Source organism: Staurois parvus, unplaced genomic scaffold (assembly GCF_062004578.1).
Source record: "Staurois parvus isolate SC_StPar_1 unplaced genomic scaffold, SC_StPar_1.0 ptg001079l, whole genome shotgun sequence".
Lineage (NCBI taxonomy): Eukaryota > Metazoa > Chordata > Amphibia > Anura > Ranidae > Staurois > Staurois parvus.
In genome coordinates this window covers 820,621-836,907 of record NW_028318875.1, presented here as the reverse complement: position 1 = coordinate 836,907, position 16,287 = coordinate 820,621, and the positions used below count along the sequence as shown (strand labels likewise).

At 44.3% G+C, this 16,287-nt stretch overlaps 1 protein-coding gene across 2 annotated transcripts; it reads right to left on the bottom strand.

Annotated features, from left to right (window-relative positions):
- Positions 1 to 3,848: 3,848 nt before the first annotated feature.
- On the bottom strand, positions 3,849 to 14,061 carry LOC149440504 (uncharacterized). 2 transcript variants are annotated; one of them, XM_089658544.1, is made up of 11 exons: positions 14,003 to 14,061; positions 12,766 to 12,880; positions 12,218 to 12,352; positions 11,937 to 12,131; positions 11,636 to 11,827; positions 11,426 to 11,549; positions 11,212 to 11,309; positions 10,966 to 11,107; positions 10,665 to 10,762; positions 10,425 to 10,548; positions 3,849 to 9,940 (listed from the first exon to the last, which is right to left on the bottom strand). In XM_089658544.1, exons 2-11 carry the CDS (start codon positions 12,847 to 12,849, stop codon positions 9,009 to 9,011), a joined length of 2,124 nt encoding a protein of 707 aa, XP_089514670.1. In that variant the 5' UTR covers positions 12,850 to 12,880; positions 14,003 to 14,061; the 3' UTR covers positions 3,849 to 9,008. The 2 variants fall into 2 exon arrangements, with proteins under 2 accessions (XP_089514670.1, XP_089514671.1); XM_089658545.1 differs by having other exon boundaries at positions 3,849 to 9,937.
- Positions 14,062 to 16,287: the final 2,226 nt, after the last annotated feature.

The window sequence follows — 16,287 nt, the reverse complement described above, 5'->3', positions numbered from 1 at the left end:
TTCTCCCAGCACATACTCACTTTTTTGCTCAGTGCTGGCAGAAGGAGAAGTAGGCCCACGTCATAGGAATATAGATTCTTCCCATGTGGCAGCATCTGCATTCAGTCAGCTGAGGTACCTTAGGAAACGTTGCGGTGTGAACACGGGGCAGCCATTGCTAAATTCCTTATACGAACACCAATTTCCTAGCTGTGTGTGATTGAGTCACCTTCCTAGTTAGTGAGTGAGATGTAGAATGTAGCAGGGTGTTAGTCCCTCTAGTGAGATTTTGCTATAGTACCACTTTTTACCCCTAGATGTTCCCACCAGTCATTAGTTCCTTAATTGGAATTTTTTTTGATGGAAAGTTCTTCCATTTTGTTTTATCTACCATCATTATCACATGACCAAGTGCAATGCAAAGCGTCGGATGCCGTGGTGTAAAGTACACCGCCACTGGACTCTAGAGCAGTGGAGACGTGTTCTCTGTAATGACCAATGAATCAAATGAAAATAACTGTCACTTATTGGGTTTCCATGACCGAGCACAGTGCGCACAAGTCGCCAACTGTCTGCAGAGTCAATAGCTAAAGACCTCCAAACTTAGTGTGGCCTTCAGATGAGCACAACAACAGTGTGTAGAGAGCGTCATGGAGACGTGTTCTCTGGAATGACCAATCACACTTCTCTGTCTGGATGTGTCTGGGTTTGGTGGTGGCCAAAGAACGGTACTTGCCTGACTGCATTGTGCCAAGTGTAAAAATTGGTGGAGGGGGGATTATGGTGTGGGGTGTATTTCAGGGGTTGGACTTGGTCCCCTAGTTCCAGTGAAGGGAACTCTTAAGGCGACATTATGGACAATTTCATGCTCCCAACTTTGTGGGAAGAGTTTGGGGATGGCCCCTTCCTGTTCCAACATGACTGCGCACCAGTGCACAAAGCAAGGTCCATAAAGACATGGAGGAGCCAGTTTGGGGTGGAGGAACTTGACTGGCCTGCACACAGTCCTGATCTCAACCCCATAGAACACCTTTGGGATGAATTAGAGTGGAGACTGCGAGCCAGGCCTCCTCCCCCGACATCAGTGCCTGACCTGACAAATGTGCTTCTGGAAGAATGGTCCAACCTTCCCATAGACACCCTCCTAAACCTTGTGGACGGCCTTCCCAGAAGAGCTGAAGCTGTTATAGCTGCAAAGGGCGGGGCCAACTCAATATTGAACCCTACGGACTAAGACTGGGGGGGGCATTAAAGGTTCATGTGCGTGGAAAGGCCGGCGCCAAATACATGGGGCAATATATAGTGTATCTTCAGCCATAACCCCAGCAAACCACTTGAAAACTGCAATATATATATACGTATTGCGGTCTGCAAGTGGATAGGGCTTCTGCGGTACAAGATCTCCCAATTTTCATACCAGATCTTCCTGGAAGGCATGGGTGATGTAGCCTTCCCAGAGGGCACCTGGGAGGTCCTGGCTATGTCAGCAGTCTTCATTATACCAGGAAGCACTAAATGTAGGTAAAACATAAACCTCTGATCCTTATATGCTTAGAGATCGCATTGCATCTGGAATTTTTTTGCTTTGGTATGGTGGGTGTCCACTTTTGGGAATGTTTAGAACGCGTGTCAGTTTTTTTCTGCTGTCTGTGTCCCATAACGGAATTAATCCTTGTTCCAGGAAGTAGCAGGTAAGAGTAGATCTCTCCAAAGTGAGGGAAAACCCATTGTCAGACAGTTGTTGCCTAAACAGGTGTCCCCATGGGAAGAATTCACTGAACCTCCAACTCTTGTAACCACCAGTTGACTCCATGGGCCATTATCATATATCACCGGAGTGACTGCTAAAGTGCTTGCTACCCTATCATGAAGGGGTCTATTTCTGAAACACTTGTTGGACGAATTTCACAAGCATTCGTCCTGCCTGCACAAATTTTCCTCCAATATTTGTCCACCCCATCTTGTGACCAAATGCAGTCTTTTTTTTTTTATTAAATACCTTAATCAGAAAAATATGGCATTATGGACACTAGATGGAGCCAACCATCATAGGAAATAATCATATTAGAGAAAATATGGGGGCAGGTTGGTCGAATGTTTGTGGGGATTTACAGGCAGTAGTCCCATACTGGGCCCTATCGAGTCATTGGGGTCAGGGCCTGGCGGGTAGTCCTCACAGTGGACTGTATGATGTGTATCCTGACATTGCCGCTGTCTACTACAGGCATCCCCATTTCAGGAATAAGGTGACTCGGGAGACGAGGAGGATGGGAACAGTTGGGGAGAGGACAATACCATTTGCTTTTAATTTTATGTTGTTAAACTAGAACTATGGGAACAATCATGCTGTCGCCCAACCAAAAAGACCTCACGTCCATCAATAGGGTGACAAAGCTTAACCTGCCCTAGTGGCTACACAAGCAGGAAGTAGTGGATGGGTGCCTGTCAAGTAGGTTTATGAGATCCTAGGCTTTCTAAAGTTCGCTTGTCAGGGAACATCATTTTATCTTCAACTGAACTGGTTCTATTTGCTGTTCTCCTCAATGGAGACCTCACAGTGGTCACCAGGCAGTGGCTAGCAATTATCTAAGAAGAGAGAAGACCTGGAGTGGTGAATTAAACCTCTAACAATGCTCATATACAGATGAAAAGTAGTAACCCCTTCACTATCTCCAGAAAAAGGGAATAGATCAATGCCAACTCCCACAGAGATTTTCCATTGAAGATGGAAGGTCTCATCATCTCCTCCTACCAAGGACTTGGTATGGTCCATTCCTCATAGACCCTAACAGTGATCACCAGGCGATGACTAACAATATTCTAAGGAGAGAAGACCCAGAGTGGTGAAGTAAACCTCTGTGATAGTTTACAGATGAAAAGTGGTCAACCACTTCACTATCTACATAAAAAGGGAATGGATCAACACCAGTTCCCACCAATCGTTTCAATGAATATGGAAAATTTTTCCATCATTGAAGTGGTCTCATCATCTCCTCCTACCAAGGACTTGGTATGGTTCATTTCTCAATGGAGACCTCAAAGACCCTAACAGTGATCACCAGGCAGTGGCTAGCAATATTCTAAGGAGAGAAGACCCAGAGTGGTGAAGTAAACCTCTGTGATAGTTTACAGATGAAAAGTGGTCAACCCATTTCACTATCTACATAAAAAGGGAATGGATCAACACCAGTTCCCACCAATCATTTCAATGAATATGGAAAATGTTTCCATCATTGAGAAGGTCTCATCATGTCCTCCTACCAAGGACTTGGTATGATTCATTACTCAATGGAGACCCCATAGACCCTAACAGTAATCACCAGGCAGTGGCTAACAATATTCTAGGGAGAGAAGACTCAGAGTAGCAAAATAAACCTCTAATTGTGATAGTTTACAGATGAAAAGTGGTCAACCCTTTCACTATCTACACAAAAAGGGAATGGATCAACACCAGATTCCATCAATGTGTTCAATAAATATGGAAAATGTTCCCATCATTTGGAAGGTCTCATCATCTCCTCCTACCAAGGACTTAGTATGGTCCATTCCTCAATGGAGACCTCATAGACCCTAACAGTGATCATCAGGCAGTGGCTAGCAATTACCTAAGGAGAGAAGACCCAGAATGGTGAAATGAACCTCCAATGGTGATAATTTACAGCTTCCAATGGTCGCCCTCTTAAATATTTCTACAGAAATTGATCAACACCAGCTTCCACCAATATTTTCAATGAAGATGTTTCCATCTTCCAAGGCCCCATTATCTCCTCCTACTAAGGATTTGGTATGTCCTACACTTGAATTAGAAGCATCTAATTCCCAGAGACCAAAGAATTTGTATAACATAGACAAAAAATGAAATAATCTCATTATAAAGTTTAGGGCTTATATTTATTGAATAAAGTCACAACATCCAACGAGTCATTAACCTGAACCTACATTTTACAATGAGTCAAGCAAAAAACCCAGCAACCAAATGAAAGATAGACTGTATATGGCCAAAAGAACGCCTGACCATCACACATATATGAGCTTGTTGGATATTTCATTCTCTGGACATTAGTGTGGAATAGCATTCCCCATCTCCCTTTTCCTGCTTTTTGGCTATATTAGCCTCTACTCTTCTCGGAAGGCTTTCCATAAAGTTTTGTTGTGTGTCTGTTGGAATTTGTGCCCATTGGCGAGATTAGGTACTAATGAATAGACCAGCTTATGCAAGGTAGAAGTAAGAAGCGGCCTCAGCCTACATTTCTCTGCCAGATCATATACTGACGCGTTTTGCCCTACCCCCCCCGGCCGCTGGGGCTTAGCCATAGGGGTCGAAGAGGGTGGGGTGAAACATGACTGCAGAGAAATATAGGCTGAGGCTACTTCTTACTTCTACCTTGCCTATCTTACCTCAGGAGAGTGGTGTCCTCATGTGTGTTACTTTCTGGATGAGTGTACTGGCATGCTGTGGATTTAGAAAAGCTACTCCTCTTCAGCTTTGAACGGTGCTCTAAGCTCTTTACCGAGGTTGCAGGTCAGAAACTGATGTTGGATGTGAAGACCTGGTTTCCAGTCGACATTCCAAGTCATCTCAAAGGTGTTCCGTAAGGTTTGACATCAGGACTGAGGTCAGGACATCAATTAGGCCCCTCAGAATTCTTCCAAACCCAACTGGTGAAACCATGTCTTAATGGAGCTGGGTTTGTCTTACTGGAACAGAAAAGGGCCTTCAACAAACTGTTACCAGAAGGTTGGAAGAACACATTTCTCTAAAATGTCTTTGTATGATGTAGTATTACCAGTACCCTTCACTGGAAACACCTGAACACCATCATTTGGAGGGGCATCCACATACGTCTGGCCACATAGTAGGTGTGATGGTCAGGTGATCACATACTACTGTCTGAGAAAGACAGTTTCTGATTGGTTGCTCTGGTTTTATGTGCCCGTTTATTAAATAAGACAAGTAGAAGCCCTCCCACTAGTATCCACACAACAAAAACTCTCCATTAAAATAACAGAAAAAAAAAACAATACCGGCATACATCTGCTTATAAAGAAATAATGTGGTAACAGATCTCTTCATAATTCATAAAAAAAAAAAGATACAAAACAGAACAAGTGAAACATTGGTTAATTCCACTCATATTATATTCCATTCCTTTGAACCTGCCCAAAGTTCATCCCGGGGGACCACCGGGTGGATGGTGAGCTGAACTGCCTTGCTGTCAACCAATGATCTTCATCTACAGATGATACCGTTTATGGTCACAAGAAGTTTATTCATCGAGTGTGACCACTCTGTCTACCCAGCTTTGATTTCGGAACATCTCCATCAGTGCTTGAGGGAAAAGGTCCCTCAGGCCTTTGAACATTCTGATGTCTGGAAGAGGATTTGATTTTCATGCCATCTCGTGGCTTCTCCCCGTGATCTATTCATATTTCCAAGGCTAGAACACAAGCATAGGAAGGAGGTGCACCAGCCTAGTGCATTCCTGTAGGACTCTTTAATGATCAAACAAGTTTTCAATCTAATCACAAAAGAGAATGATGCATAAGCATATCAATGTCAATCACACCATCAGGCACATGTCCACCAAGGGGCGAAGCTTATACGTTTCAAGGGCAATGCCCCCTTCATCAGAACTTTGATGAAAGAGGGCATCACCCTTGAAACATGTACAAGTTAAAAGCTCTTCATTGAAGCTCTGATAAAGAGAGCATTGCCCTTGAAAAGCCTAAAAGCTCTTCAACAAAACTCTGATGAAGAGGGCATCACCCTTGAAACATGTAAAAGCTAGAAATCTCAGCAGGGCTCTGATGAAGAGAGCATCGCCCTTGAAACGTGTGAAAGCTAGCAATCTCATCAGACCTCTGATGAAGAGAGCATTGCCCTTGAAATGTGTAAAAGATAGAAAGCTCATCATCAAAGCTCTGGTGAAGAGGGCACCACCCTTGAAACACGTAAATGCTAAAATGCTCTTTATCAGAGCTCTGATGAAGAGTGTATTGCTCTTGAAATATGTAAAAGCTAGACATTTTTTCATCAGAGCTCTGATTAACAGCTTTTTTAGCGTCTCAAGGGTGATGCCCTCTTCATTAGAGCTTTCATGGAGAAATTTTTATGCTTTTCAAGGGTGATACCCTCTTCATCTAAGCTCTGATGAAGACATTTCTAGCTTTTACACATTTCAAGGCCAATGCTCTCTTCATCAGAGCTCTGATAAAGAGGGCATTCACCCTTCAAATGCTTAAAATGCTAAAAAGCTCTTTATCAGAGCTCTGGTGAAGAGGGCATTGCCCTTGAAACAAGTAAGAGCTAGAAAGTTCTTCATCAGAGCTATGATGAAAAGGGCATTACCCTTGAAACCTGTACAAGTAAAAAGCTCTTCATTGAAGCTCTGATGAAGAGAGTATTGCCCTTGAAAAGCATAAAAGCTAAAAAGCTCTTCATCAAAGCTCTGATGAAGAAAGCATCGACCTTGAAACGTGTAAGAGCTAGAAATGTCTCTTTAACATAGCACTGATGAAGAGGGCAGCACCGTTGAAACAAGCAAGAGCTAGAAATTTCTTCATCAGAGCTCTGATGAAGAGGGCATCACCCTTGAAATATGTACAAGTAAAAAACTCTTCATCGAAGCTCTGATGAAGAGGGCATCACCCTTGAAACATGTAAAAGCTAGAAATCACTATATCAGAGCTCTGATGAAGAGAGCATCACTCTTGAAATGTGTACAAGTAAAAAGCTCTTCATTGAAGCTCTGATGAAGAGAATATTGCCTTTGAAAAGCATAAAAAGCTCTTAATCAAAGCTCTGATGAAGAGAGCATCGCCCTTGAAAAGCTTAAAATGCTAAAAAAACTCTTCATCAGACCTCTGATGAAGAGAGCATCGCTCTTGAAAAGCTTAAAATGCTAAAAAAACCTCTTCAACAGACCTCTGATGAAGAGAGCATCGCCCTTGAAACGTGTAAAAGCTAGAAATCTCTATATCAGACCTCTGATGAAGAGGGCATCACCCTTGAAACGTGTACAAGGAAAAAGCTCTTCATTGAAGCTGTGATGAAGAGGGCATCACCCTTCAAACAAGTAAGAGTTAGAAATTTCTTCATCAGAGCTCTGATGAAGAGGGCATAACCCTTGAAAAGCATAAAAGCTAAAAAGCTCTGATGAAGAGGGCATCACCCTTGAAACGTGTAAGAGCTAGAAATCTCTTTATCAGGCCTCTGATAAAGAGGGCATCGCCCTTGAAAAGCATAAAAAGCTCTTCATCAAAGCTCTGATGAAGAGGGAAGCACCCTTGAAAAGCTTAAAATGCTAAAAAAAACTCTTCATCAGACCTCTGATGAAGAGAGCATCGCCCTTGAAACGTGTAAAAGCTAGAAATCTCTATATCAGAGCTCTGATGAAGAGGGCATCACTCTTGAAACGTGTAAAAGCTAGAAAATGTCTTCATCAGAGCTCTGATGAAGAGGGCATCGCCCTTCAAACAAGTAAGAGTTAGAAATTTCTTCATCAGAGATCTGATGAAGAGGGCATCACACTTGAAAAGCATAAAAGCTAAAAAGCTCTTCATTGAAGCACTGATGCAGAGGGCATCGCCCTTGAAAAGCATAAAAAGCTCTTCATCAAAGCTCTAATGAAGAGGGCAGCACCCTTGAAAAGCTTAAAATGCTAGAAAAAACTCTTCATCAGACCTCTGATGAAGAGAGCATCGCCCTTGAAACATGAAAAAGCTGGAAATCTGTATATCAGAGCTCTAATGAAGAGGGCATCAACCTTGAAATGTGTACAAGTAGAAAGCTCTTCATTAATGCTATGATGAAGAGAGTATTGCCCTTGAAAAGCATAAAAGCTAAAAAGCTCTTCATTGAAGCTCTGATGAAGAGGGCAGCATCCTTGAAACGTGTAAAAGCTAGAAATGTCTTCAACAGGGCTCTGATTAAGAGGGCCTTGAAACATGTAAAAGCTAGAAATCTCTTTAACAGGCCTCTGATAAAGAGGGCATCGCCCTTGAAATGCGTAAAAAGCTCTTCATCAAAGCTCTGATGAAGAGGGCAGCACCCTTAAAACGCTTAAAATGCTAAAAAAAACCTCTTCAGCAGAGCTCTGATGAAGAGGGCATCGTCCTTGAAATGTGGAAAATCTAGAAATCTCTTAACCAGAGCTCTGATGAAGAGGGCATCGTCCTTGAAATGTGGAAAATCTAGAAATCTCTTAACCAGAGCTCTGATGAAGAGGGCATCACCCTTGAAGCGCGTAAGCTGTTCCCCTTGGTGGACATGCGTCTGATGGTGTGATGGACACGGATATGGTTACATCTTTTTCTTTTGTGAGTATACTGAAAATGTATTTTACTATTAAAGAGTCCTACAGCAACGCACTAGGCTGGTGCACCTCCGCCCTGTGCATGTGTTCTAGTGTTGGATTTCCCCAGGCTACAGTGCTTATGGTGGTGGTTACTACTGGTGGAGATTTCCACCGACAAGAGTAAAGATTTATCCACTCCGAGCCCCACAAAGGACTTTTAAGGTCTGGAGGATCCTCATACCTGTAGCATGGACTGTGAATTTTTTTTTTTTCCCCAATTCTAAGGTGATTATGAGGACCGCCAGCTGGAGGAGAACTGGAAGTCTACTTTAGGAACCCCCTCATTGTTAGGGGGGGGGCTAAGCGTTCTTTACAGTATTGCTCCCCTTACAAATAGGCAAAAAGACCAATGGTGTCATGCCCCTGACTTTGCCAAGTAGCAATGGCCATGGAACTATCCAGGCACCCCCAACTAGGAGGTCAGTTTGCCAAATTTCAAGGAACTTTTAGCAGCCCCTTTAGCAGCCCCTGTAGGAAACCTAGGGTTTCACAACCCTCTAGTTGAGAAAGGATGGCCAAAAAGAACCCAGGATATACAAAGTCACTTGACAAACACCTTTCCTGCACTCCAAGAAGGAAAAATGGCACCCGCCCGTGTGGTGGACCAGAGCTTCTCTCCACAAAGAGTAATGTCCACACACCCAACATCAAAATGGTTCTTCTGTGGAGCACTCAGGGGAGTAATGACTTCTGATCTACAACATTTCCTGCACTTTGTGGGCCTGCATTCTCCCCAGAATGGACTTTCTGATGCCTGATAAAACTGTTTTTAAAGGTGAAACATTTCCCGCATGTGGAACAGGAAAACGGCTTCTCACTGGTGTGGCACTTCATATGCTTACTAAGGTTCCCTTTAATCGAAAAACATTTCCCGCACTCGGAACAAGGAAAGGGCTTTTCTCCAGTGTGGACTCTCTCGTGTGTAACAAGTTTGTATTTCTTTGTGAATGATTTCCCACACACAGAGCATGCAAAGGTCTCCCCGGTGTGGACTCTCTGGTGTAGGACAAGTTCAGATTTCTTCTTGAACGTCTTCTCACATTCTGCACATGAAAAGGGACGCTCGACCATATGGCTGCTCTGGTGTGTAAGAAGGTCTCCTTTTTGAGTGAAACTTTTCCCGCACTCCGAACAAGAATATGGCCGCACTCCGGTGTGAAGCCGCTCGTGCAGAATGAGACTCGCTTTCTGCGTGAAACTTTTCCCACAGTCCAAACAGGAAAATGGACGCTCGCCCGTGTGAGTTCTCTGGTGTCTAAGAAGATCTCCTTTCCGAGTAAAACATTTCCCACACTCCGAGCAAGAATAGGGCCTCACTCCAGTGTGAAACCGTTCATGCACTATGAGATTAGCTTTCTGCGTGAAACATTTTCCGCACTCTAAACACGAAAAAGGGCGCTCGCCCGTGTGACTTCTCTGGTGTCTAAGAAGGTCTCCTCTCCAAACAAAGCATTTTCCACATTGCGGGCAGCAAAAGGGCTTCTCGCCATTGAGGAGTTTGGAACGGTAACCGCTTCCTTTTTTTCCGCCTCGTTCTCCTGTGTTATAATCAGTAGATAAAATAAGATGTCCTTCTGAGGTGTTCCAGACATGGCATCCATCTGCTGGAAATAAATTAATAGTATTAAATGCAAATTACTATTTCCTCTTTCACAGTCAAGAGTTACACGTGTAGGCCATTCGTTGGAAACGTGACGTTATATGGAGGAATGGCAATGGACCTTTCATATGGTGTCCAGTATCTCCTCTTCATTTGTTTGGAACATGATGTTATATTGAGGAATGGAGATGGACCTTCCATATGGTGTCCAGTATCTCCTCCTCATTTGTTGGGAACATGATGTTATATTGAGGAATGGAGATGGACCTTCCATATGGTGTCCAGTATCTCCTCCTTATTTGTGGGAAACGTGACGTTATATTGAGGAATGGAGCTGGACCTTTCATATTGTGTCCAGTATCTCCTCCTCATTTGTTGGGAACATGATGTTATATGAGGAACGGAGATGGATCTTTGGTGTACTTTAGTTGCCCTGTATACTTGCCGGACTGCATATTAAAAACATGAAAGGCTCTTGTGTTACCCACCTGTGCGGATATCTCGAGAAGATTCCTTATCTTTAATTGTCACCGTAGATGGCTGATCATCCCGCACACATGTCTCCTCCTCGTCCTCTTTAACCTCAACTTTCATGTAAATCAGCTCTTCACTCTAAGCCAACAAGATGATAAAATCTCTAAATGAGTGCTGACAAGAGAAGAATTCACAGATAAAATCTCACTAAGTTTGGAGTCATTCTTCAGTTCTAGAATCTCAGTCCCACCTACCTGATGATGGTGAGGGATGGTGTGACCTTCCTGTGTGGAATCCCGGGAATACAGAGGATGGGGACATCTCTCTGGTGGGTTCCCATGACTGGATCCATCTGTAGGAAACACACACACTGACTGAATCCATTGTTTCTATGTGTTTATCAGAAGATGGGGGATCTAGGTGGACCCTCTGTACTGCTCTCTCCTTTACAACAGGTTCTAAAAATCATTTTATCTGACGATGTGAAGGCCTACAGATCATCAACCATCAATCTTTATACCCCAACATTCCCTGAATGTCTTGTTCATTACTCACCCTTGCTGATAAGTAAGGGAGGTTCCTCCTGTTTAGCTGTCCCCATCATCCCAACTTCCTCTGTAGACTGTTGATAATCCATCATATACGTCTCTTCTTCTTCCTCCTTAACCTCAACTTTTATATCCATTTGTTTTTCATGCTAATCCAACACAATTACAAAAAATAATATCTTTAAAGTTTGTCCACTAAAGACATAAAGCAAACTATCTCAATATCTCATGCTGGACCCTCAATTCCACCTACTTGATGATGGTGAGGGATGGTGTGACCTTCCTGTGTGGAATCCCAGGAATACAGAGGACCGGGACATCTCTCTGGTGGGTTCCCATGACTGGATCCATCTGTAGGAAACACACACACTGACTGAATCCATTGTTTCTATGTGTTTATCAGATGATGGGGGATCTAGGTGGATCCTCCGTACTGCTCTCTCCTTTCCAATAAAGTCTCCTCTTACCCGGTGATGTGAGGGGCGGCTGATTTTCCATCATGACGTCCTTGTAGAGGTCCTTGTGTCCTTCTAAATACTCCCACTCCTCCATGGAGAAATAGACAGTGACATCCTGACACCTTATAGGAACCTGACACACACAATGATACAGTCACCATCTAGACACATCCCTTGTCTGTTACTGGAGAATATCCCAGAATTCCCGGTACTGCTCACCTCTCCTGTCAGCAGCTCCATCATCTTCTTGGTGACTTCTAGAATCTTCTGGACATTTAGCATCTGAGGTTTCAGATGGCTCGGTGACAGAATGGTAATAGGGCTCTGGCTATTGCATAGTTGTGTGGACAGATTTGGAGATCCAGTTCTTGCTTTATGTTCAACTGACGTCTTCATTACTACTGCACGGTCCTGTGTGAGTCAACAAATATTACAATCCCACAATGCCTCACCTTTATGGTCAGGTCTATGTATAAGAGATAAGGGCAATGTCATTTAACGCTCCCATAATCCTCCTCACCTCTCCAATCAGAAGGTAGATGACCTTCAAACACAACTTCAATATTTTCTCATTCAGTTGAAATTCCTTTTTCAAACTGCTTACAATCTGCTGATTGTCCATCATGACGTCCTTGTAGAGGTCCTTGTGTCCTTCTAAATACTCCCACTCCTCCATGGAGAAATAGACAGTGACACCCTGACACCTTATAGGAACCTGACACACACAATGATACAGTCACCATCCAGACACATCCCTTGTCTGTTACTGGAGAATGTCCCAGAATTCCCGGCACCACTCACCTCTCCTGTCAGCAGCTCCATCATCTTCTTGGTGACTTCTAGAATCTTCTCCATGTTGTGTCTCTCGGGGTTTAGGGAGTCACATGGAGGCACTGTGATGGTCATATGATCACCTGACTTCAGAAGAGGAAATCTCTGTATTGGGGAACCAATAGGAACATCATGTTAGACTCCCAGAATCCTCCTCACCTCTCCGGTCAGGTCTGTGTTTTATTAATAGAGATGAGAGTGATGTCATGTGACCTCCCAGAATCCTTCTCACCTCTCCGGTCAGGTCTCTGTTTTATTAATAGAGATGAGTGATGTCATGTGACCTCCCAGAATCCTCCTCACCTCTCCGGTCAGGTCTGTTTTATTAAGAGAGATGAGAGTGATGTCATGTGACCTCCCAGAATCCTCCTCACCTCTCCGGTCAGGTCTATTTTATTAGTAGAGATGAGAGTGATGTCATGTGACCTCCCAGAATGCTCCTCACCTCTCCAGTCAGGTCTGTTTTTTATTAATAGAGATGAGAGTGATGTCATGTGACCTCCCAGAATCCTCCTCACCTCTCCGGTCAGCAGGTAGATGATCTCCAGGGTGAGGTCCAATATCCTCTTGGTCATCTGACTTTGGTCCTCCTCCATCCTCATTGGTCATGTGATCTCTACAGGATGTTCTTCTCTGTAGACAGACAATAAACCAAGATTAATCTACACTAGATTGGGACGAATAAGGTCTGCCTCCATAGTTTTGATATCTCAGAGTGCTCTGAAATTAAAAAATTGCCCTCATTATTTAAAAACATTGGCTTTTATTATTGCAGAGGCACAGACATAAAGTCGATTTGCAGAACGAATGGCTACATGGCTGATGGAGTCCAAGTCATGAGATTTCGGCATTTGTCTGGACCTTAGAAGCCCAAAATACATCCATAGAGTGATTTAGCCGATGGAACTCTTGGATCTACAAGTTTCGTGGAGTGGCTACATGGCTGATGGAGTCCAAGTCATGAGATTTTGGCACAAAGGACCTTGGAAGCCCAAAGTACATCCATAGAATGATTTAGCGGATGGAACTCTTGGATCTACAAGTTTGTTGGAATGGCTACGAGGCTGATGGAGTCCAAGTCATGAGATTTTGGCACAAAGGACCTTGGAAGCCCAAAGCACATCCATAGAGTGATTTAGCAGATGGAACTCTTGGATCTACAAGTTTCTTGGAGTGGCTACATGGCTGATGGAGTCCAAGTCATGAGATTTTGGCACAAAGGACCTTGGAAGCCCAAAGCACATCCATAGAGTGATTTAGCAGATGGAACTCATGGATCTACAAGTTTCTTGGAGTGGCTACATGGCTGATGGAGTCCAAATCATAAGATTTTGGCATAGAGGACCTTGGAAGCCCAAAGTACATCCATAGAGCGGTTTAGCAGATGGAACTCTTTGATTTACAAGTTCCTTGGTGCAGAGGACTTCAGAAAGACTGGTTCATTTCTGTCCTATGGATGACATTCGGCTCTTGGCTTTGGGGACACACAGCAATCGATATCGGTGCGGATCACCGTGGACTTCATCTCAAGATATGTTGGAGAATTTGTCAGATTTCATGGAAAAATCCCAACCCTCACGTGCCGGGAAGTAGCCCAGCTCTCCCCCCTATTTATATTAGGTAATCCTATTTTATATTTTTTTTCTCTATAAACACTTTTATCTGCTCATCGGCATGAATTGGTTTCCTTTTTCCGTAGTCTCAAACCCAGCTCAACCATTCATCATCGTATATATATATATAAAAATATAATACCTCCTCTACTGCCAGTTCCAGCAATGTCTCCTCTCTACTTCCTCACGAGTCACCTCTCACCCGGTACTTCCTTCCTCTGTACTACCTCACATCCTGTCTGTGCCTTACATCACTTCCTGTCTGTGGGTACGCTCCTTCGTGTGGAGAATAGGAATGCGGCACCCTGAATGGTTTTTTGTTGGTTTGACCCCTTTCTCATCCGTGTTATTCTGTATCGAAAATTAACCAGACAAATCGCTCCGCCGACTAAGAACGGCCATGTGCCCCACCCCACGGAATCGAGGAAGAGCTATCAATTATTATTATTATTACACAGGATATATGCCGCCAACAGTTTGCTCAGCGCTTTACAATATAAAGGGACACAATACAGTTCAATACAAGAGGGTTAGGAGGGCCCTGATCCTTGGAGCTTACAATCTAAGAGGGATGGGCTGGTGGTACAAAAGGTAATAGCTGTGGGGGATGGACTAATGAAGATTCAGTTATTAGCTGAAGGCGGGATAGGCTTCCTTGAAGAAAGAGGTTTTCAGAGATTGCAGAGTAGGCAATAGTCGGATAGATTGGGGTAGAGAGTTCCAGAGGATAGGGGAGGCTCTGGAGAAGTCCTGGAGATGAGCATGGGAGGAGGAGACAAGGGATTTAGAGTGCAGGAGGTCATGGAAGGAGCGGAGAGGACGGTTTGGGTGATATTTGGAGACAAGATTGGTGATGCAATTGGGGGCGGAGTTACAAATGGCTTTATATGTTATTGTTAATGTTTTGAATTTTATTCGTTCGGCAATGGGAAGCCAGTGGATGGATTGGCAGAGAGGGGTGGAGGACACTGCATGGAGGCCACTGGAGGGCTTGGCAGAGAGGGGTGGAGGACACTGAATGGAGGCCAGTGGAGGGATTGGCAGAGGGGTGGAGGACACTGAATGTAAGTCAGTGGAGGGATTGGCAGAGAGGGGTGGAGGACACTGAATGGAGGCCAGTGGAGGGATTGGCAGAGAGGAGTGGAGGACACTGAGTGGAGGCCGAGTGGAGGGATTGGCAGAGAGTGGTGGAGGACACTGAGTGGAAGCCAGTTTAGGGATTGGCAGAGAGGGGTGGAGGACACTGAATGGAGGCCAGTGGAGGGATTGGCAGAGAGGGGTGGAGGACACTGAATGGAGGCCAGTAGAGGGATTGGCAGAGAGGGGTGGAGGACACTGAATGGAGGCCAGTGGAGGGATTGGCAGAGAGGGCTGGCTGATACAGAACGGTTAGTAAGGTGGATGAGTCTGGCAGCAGCGTTCATGCTAGAATGAAGAGGGGAAAGCAATAGTAACGAATTTTGACAAATCTGAAATAAATTATGACAAAAACAATGAATTTATTGGGATAACAGGATGTAATAATTTGGGCCTTTTGTTAAAGCGGACCTTCACCCTCTTCCACTCCACCCCTCCCCCTCCACTCAACAGGTATCGTGCCTTTTTTTACCCTTCGTCCGTCTGACCCCGCCTCCCCATGCATGTCATATGCCTTAGGTGAATGACGTGCACACTGATCGCCGTGCCTCCCGGGATATACATGTGACATATCCCAGGAGGCATAGAGGAAAAGAAGAGGGGGCAGGCCTATCAGCGTGTCATCGGGAGACCTACCTGTTGAACCAGGAAGAGCTGGAGGGCCTCGCGATGATGTCAAAAAGAGTATGGCAGCACTGAATGGAGCTGTGGTCGGATGTGAGAGGATCTCAGTGGAGGGGGAAAAAAAATGGGGTGGGTCGGGTGCAGATCCGCTTTCATGTTGGAAGCATCCGAAATAACGGCACAACATAACGAACGACCTGAATATTCATTTTAGTCAAGAATACCAATCAATTCCGGATAACGAATACATGAAACAAATCTGAATATACAGTGATGGAAATGTGTATTTGCTCCCCTGCTGATGTTGAATGTTCGCCCACTCACAAAGAAATGATCGGTCTAACAATCGAATGTTCGGTGTATTGTAACACAGAGACAGAATAGCAACAACAAATTCAGCAGAAATGCATGTCTAACAAATGATGACTGATCTGTATGTTCATCAGGGAAATAAGGATTTGATCCCCTTCACAAAACATGACTTAGTACTTGGTGGCAAATCCCTTGTTGGCAATCACAGAGGTTAGACGTTTCCTGGAGTTGGCCCCCAGGTCCGCACACATCTCAGGAGGGATTTTGGCCCACTCCTCTTGGCAGATCCTCTCCAAGTCATTAAGGTTTGGTGGCTGACATTTGGCAAGTCGAACTTTCAGCTCCCTCCACAGA